The following is a 6514-nucleotide window of genomic DNA, read 5'->3' on the forward strand; positions in this document are numbered from 1 at the left end:
GAGAGAGAGAGAGAGAGAGAGAGAGAGAGAGAGAGAGAGAGAAAAAATATATATGTGTGTGTTCTTTATTACAATATACTCAAAAAAATAACTTGGCAATTAGAGCGAAAATTATTTATATGAAAAATTAGGTTAAATGCACTAAAAAAAAAGTTAAAAATTTGTTTATGAGAAATATATTTATTTTACTGAAATAAATCTTTATTTAAATACACGGCAAAATAAAATTTTTATTTCTAGTAAATAAGCCATCTATTTTATTTTTTTACAATTACTGAAATATATTTACAGAGATGTATATTGTATATTATATATATGTATGTAAATGTATATAAACGTATTATAATAAAATTTTTTCATAACTAGTAAATATAAAAAAAAACGTTGTAAGTACAAACATTTGCTTCACAATAGTTCGACATTTTTTCTTATCATTCGACATTTATCTTGTGGATAAATGATTAGCAAGTATTGCGATATTACGTATATTTTGCAACTAATTAAAATAGATGACAGAAGCAGAATTTATACCTAAATCACTTGTTAAATTTATTAAAAAAGTCTCTCTATGATTCCAATCAGATAATAAAATATAAAAATGAACTGTAATTATTTAGTAGTAATTCATATTTGATTATCACACTTTCATTTTCTTGCATATATTGTTAGAATATTGTTGTTATAAATTAAACGTATAACAGACAATTTTCTATCACATACAAAAAACAGCAATTACGTTAAAACAGCTCTATACACTTTAATTACAATATCTAGAATTTTAGCTGGAGCAGCAAAATATCCTCCTAAGTACACAGAAAAAATGATTTTGCTAAAATACATACCTAAAAATTTAGTTAGATGCAGATCTGAAAACTCTATTAAACTGTTAAAATAAATTAATGTACTATTAATGTACTACATATAATTATGTAGCACGCCTAAGCTAGTTACTAGAATAATCAAAATTTTTTGCAACATTGCTCATTATACTTGACCATTCTACATAATTATTTTGATGGTCCAACAATATTATTTTTAGATTTGTATCTAATTAAATTTTTAGATTCTTCAGCAAAAACGTTTTTTCCATGAAGGATGTATATATACGGTTCTTTTATACTCTCAACGCGATTTTGAAATTTACGTCCCGGTAATAAGAACGCGGCTGTTACGAAATGTATTTTTCTTTTGCACAGCTCTCGTGATATAAATCTACATAATCCCCGATGCGGCGCACACGCGATATTACATTTAATAGAAGCGAGGATAAGCTTACCGTGTGGGCGAATACAAAATTTCATATTCTGTCGACACGCTTCGTAACGCGCTTTCCATAGAGCAACGTTACGCTCTCGCGAAATTTTTCTCTTATCCGACAATGAATCAAGTCGCTTTATCTGTCCGTTATGTATCAATGGGCCTTAGTGATTATATCCTTGAACACATTTAGACGAATGACGATGGATTTCTTACATGAATTAAATGCATCAATACGCACAAGGATATCATATACCAGGAATACAAAGATTTTATATGAAAAAGAAATATTATACACGGTTTTATTAAAGTATCAAACAATTTAGCTATAATATATGTATGTAGATCCGAAAATAATTTTGTTGAATTATCAAAGTAATTACGTAGAACGCTCAAGCTAATTGCTCAAGAAAATTTCTTGCAGCGTTACTCGCCATGCTTGAATTTCTTACATAAATATTTTGATGAACAAAATTATCATATGTACCTAGCTGCATTTTGAGATGCTTCAGCAAAATTGTTTTTTTCCTTGTATGACTCTCTTTTGAAAATGTGCCGAGCTTTGAAATTCGTGAAGGCTGTAAATAGGCATTTATAAAAAGTCATGAAAAGAATGAAGTAACTAAAAATATAGATCTAAAAATAATAATTTAATGATTTGTTAAATCATCAAAATTATATTGAACACTTAAGCTGGTTGCTGAAATATCAAACTTTCCACAGCAACTTTCATCATGCTTGAGATTTCTAAATAATTATTTTGATGATACAACAAAATTATTTTTAGCTAAATTTAGCTAAATTTTTGAGATACGTCATATCTCAAAATTGTTCTTCTTGTATATGATGTAGGTTTCATTTTTTTCAATAAAATAATTGTTAACCATTGTTTTGGAATATACACGATGAAAAGAATCCTAGGATATATATATTTCCAATATCATTGGAAGCCTTTTTGATATTCAAGAATTCGATATGCATGAATATACATATATATCCTTGTATAATTGATCTTTTTTTTATATATTCTTGTATCATTTAATATTTACATATACTTTTAAGAAGTGGTATTTTTATTTTCGTACATACGCACACATATTCACGCGCGCGCACGTACAATAATAATAATAAAAATATATTATGCTGTGGAAAAATCAACTTCAAACATCATCGAGATTAAACCTCTGCACTCTGCACTAAAGAGCTTTGTTGCGACATTTTTAAAGGATGGCATTGGCATAAAACCAACGAGACACAGGGCGAGCAACTGCGTCATCGGCAATAAATAAGAGTCGCGGTTGCATTAAATAATCGATACGACGATTTAACGATACCGACACGTTCTCTCGTTAATTCAATCCCGCCTGTCACGTTGCCGTATACACCTTCCTATGCGGCAATCGGATAATGGACCACGATCGATGGCTCTCGTAACGGAGAAAGCGTCTCGTTTCAAAGACGATCCCGATACTCCCCGCCTGCAAGATCGTGCTTCTTTGTTGGAGCAATTCCTTTTGGGAGAGCAACGTGCTTGCTCTCCGAAGTAACGGGTCTCCTCCCTCGTTTTCCTCGTGGCGGAAAAAGAACGTGAAAAATCGCCGGGGTTCGCCAGCAGCGTGCACACTCAGAATCTGGGACAACTATATTTGTACTGAGCCGATGTACGGTTTCGATGCATCTGAGAAGTCAAGATAAGTTCGCGAATTGTAAGCTCCGCAATCGGAGCGCATAGGCATCTCGATTTCTCGATGTATTATGCCGTATAATTCATAATCGTCGCAAGTCGAATAAAGTGACAGAATTAAACATAATAAAATGTAAAATTTATACAAAAACATTATTAGGCACCGAGACCAGCCTTAACCGAATACGGTCTTCTTTTCTTAATATTGTTGAACATTTTTTGATTGGGTGAGGCAATATTTTTTGCAAAAAATTATTTACCAAATTTTAAAGATGCTTGCTATCATCAATAATATTAAATTGCTTGTTAATTCATAATATGTGATATTATTACTTCAGCTTCATTCTAGAACTATTTCAAGACCGACAAACAATCGGCGCACAGTTTGTTTGAACTGGAAATTTTATAAATTCACGAAGGATAAAATTATTAGTCACAAAGATTCATCTTGATCGAATATAGCGTTTTCCGTCCTTTGTTATTTGATTTCTCGATCGATTTCCATTTAATCATATTACAAACAAAATTTGAGACCAAATCAAATTTCCAAGTATATATAATCCTTTGCGTTCAAAACTTCCAAATTATTTCTCACAAACAAGAATCAAATATTTAATTTTAAATTTAATTTAATCAGTCAATTCAACATATAATAATATTTATGGAGATTCTAATATCGTTTACTGTTTATAATTACATACTTTTTCGAATGTTTGAAGAACTGCGAAAACTTGCAGTAAAGCGCTGTTGACTCTACTTCGATTTAGGAACGCAAAGAATCAAGAGAGAGAAAGCTAAAGCTTAAATCTAATTAGAAGTATTCCTTTATTCGTAAACAATTGCACACCTATTTTTGTGAGAACGCTTTTCCGTAATTTTACTTTGAGTCGTTATTGAATTGAGAGAACATTTGAAACGCACGTATATGCATAAAGCGGAAAAGCAAATCACGCGATAAAGCGAATTTCGTGAACATGCAACAAATTTTTAGAACGTTTGAAGAAGTAAAAGAGAATTTCTTAAACTAAATTAAATTAATAGTATTTTCGGCTCCAAAAATAAATTCAGTTCAAGTAAAATATCTATGTGAGTCTTCACGGTTGTTAATGCAGTAAAGTAATATTCATAAAGTAATATTCATAAAGCGATAAGATATAATTCGTAAACAATTGGAATGTATTTATATCAAATGAAATATTAACAATCGCGAAGGCTATCAAAAAGAATTCTTTTAATCCCATTTATCTTATACTAATGACATTCGTGAATCATGTGAATCTTGCAGGAACTCTGTCATTACCAAGGTAGCGTTCGAGATGTTCCTAGTTCGTGGGTGGCGTTATCCACTTGTAGAGGATTGCGCGGTGTCATCTTCGATGGTGAGAATCTTCATTACATTCATCCAGAAGATGAGAACTTGGATTCCACGCATTACCTTTACAAGCACAACGATCTCACAACCAACAATACGTGTGGTAAGCATCGCACGATTAAATCATCCCTGCTGGATCTTTTTTGCCAGAATTACATGCTTGAATAATGCAAAGCAGAAGAAGATAAAATTGCATCGAAAAAATAGTTAATGTTATTAGTGCACGCCATTAGTGCATATTACAAGAAGAGTAAAATTTCTCTATATCAGATGGTTACATTGCTGAGCAAAAAAATATGAATCACTGCATAAATATAACAGTGACAACAGTGGGTTAGTTCAATCTTTGGGACAAGTAGGGGACTGTTATACTCATTCATTTCTACCACATTTTCAACTACGTTGTGTCAGCTCACTGTAACAGCGAGTCCTTCAATCTCGTTTCTACAAATGTAGATTAACTTTAATTTTAACTTATACTCTTCATCTTGTTCTAAGAAATTGTTCTAGTTCTAACTCTAACCAAGACTGAAGTTGATCTAGAAGTTGGTGAAAACGAGCATTAATATCATAAATATCCGTTCCTTTAAAAGAACATTGCGAACAATTCAGATAATTATTATTTCGATTCATGATATGCTTCTGGTTGTTACGAGATTAACACAATTTGTAATTGGATTGGAATTTGTAATTGGAATCTTAGAATTTTCATGATTAATACATGTTGACTCATAACTACATTTGCAATTCATTCGTTCCGAGATCGTATCCATCGTCGCGGAAATTTCTCGTCACCGAGATGATTTCCGCGGATTTTTTTTTCAAAGTATTCACGAGCTTTGACTCTTAGAAATACAACTTTTAGCACGGAGGAACGAGCACGAGCTCGGTTCTTCGTCCTTCTCGGTGGCAGTGCCCCACACGGACTCAGAGACTCGCTTCGAGAAGACTGGTCTCTCCTTAACGGTCTTACGAATGTGAGAGCAAAGCCCCGGCCGTACCTGCCTCGGAGACTCTTTGTCCTCTCCTCGGTCCTACTGAGAATCCTACTGCCGACGATCGTATGTCCCTGTTTGACGTTTTTCCTTGGTTGCAGGTTACGAAGGCACGCCGTTGCACGTTCTCCCTCATCGTGATCATCGTGAGATTAAAAGGTTCTCTAGGGTATGTATACAGAGGAACATTAAAAAAAAAGAAAAGAAAAGAAAAGAGAAAAAGGAATTCGCGCAAACCGCTTCCCCGGTAAATTATACGACTTCAAAGAACTTAGTCGCAGGGGTCTTGGTACCCTCGATGTCTTGCGTGTGTATCCTTCTTCCGTTCTTTCCTTCTTGTTGGGGAAACTGTAAATAGTTCGCAACTTGGGAATCGTCTTGAGTTTAATGAAAATTTTAGCACAGAATTTTCAACAATATATATTAGCAGATTATTTAGTGTCGAAAGTTTTTCAAGAAACGCGACCATTAGCGATTATCTGCTGTTATGGCTATTTTATTTTACCTTTTTATTTTTGTTAGTTTTTTGAGCTAAAGTTAAAATTAATAAATTTTGTAATTACGTTGTGTTCTCTTTTGTAGCACAAAAGAGCGGCTGAAATTATTCGTGGACCTTATAACGCGAACAGACAGTCACGTTACGTGGAGCTGGTACTTGTAATCGACAAGAAGGAATACACCGCGCTTGACGAGAACCTGGATAAAGTATATCAGCATTGTAAGGACATCGCTAACATTATCAACGCTGTAAGTAACGTCGCCGTTGTAATTTAATTGGACGTATAAGTCCTTTCGACCTCAAGTCGAATGAGAACGATCTGAAGCGCACAGCGCTAATTCAACAATTCCATTATCCAATTAGTCGTTTTGAACATTTACGGTTTCCTTCTCTTAAAATACATATCTCTAGAATGTATCTTTAACTGTTTTAGCAGTTCCACGAATTTTACTTTATCTAGGGTAATTGACTGTTATATACATAATTATGTTCACACGAATGTGCGAATCGTCCATTCTTCAAAAAGAAAGTATATTTTCGAGTGCGAGAATTTTAATAAGTCTTATTAAAATAATAATTATGTATGATCCATCTTGTATATGTACTTTACTTAAACCTTATTTACTTAAATGTAATTATATTCCATTGTATCTCCGAAAGTACTTTACAATCGACATATTTTTGCTACAAAATTAAAATAGCGCTTC

The 6514-nt window shown here is 33.0% G+C and overlaps 1 protein-coding gene across 1 annotated transcript in view; it reads left to right on the plus strand.

Annotated features, from left to right (window-relative positions):
* The window catches only part of LOC108748361, a 99769-nt gene that overhangs the window by 82692 nt on the left and 10563 nt on the right, over nucleotides 1-6514 (plus strand). Inside the window, exons 4-6 of the mRNA XM_018486474.1 lie at nucleotides 4227-4416; nucleotides 5410-5477; nucleotides 5891-6055. Coding sequence (XP_018341976.1) covers nucleotides 4227-4416; nucleotides 5410-5477; nucleotides 5891-6055 — 423 coding nt within the window. The remainder of the gene's footprint in view (nucleotides 1-4226; nucleotides 4417-5409; nucleotides 5478-5890; nucleotides 6056-6514) is intronic.

The sequence above is a fragment of the Trachymyrmex septentrionalis genome, unplaced genomic scaffold (genome assembly GCF_001594115.1).
Source record: "Trachymyrmex septentrionalis isolate Tsep2-gDNA-1 unplaced genomic scaffold, Tsep1.0 scaffold22, whole genome shotgun sequence".
Classification (NCBI taxonomy): Eukaryota; Metazoa; Arthropoda; class Insecta; order Hymenoptera; family Formicidae; genus Trachymyrmex; species Trachymyrmex septentrionalis.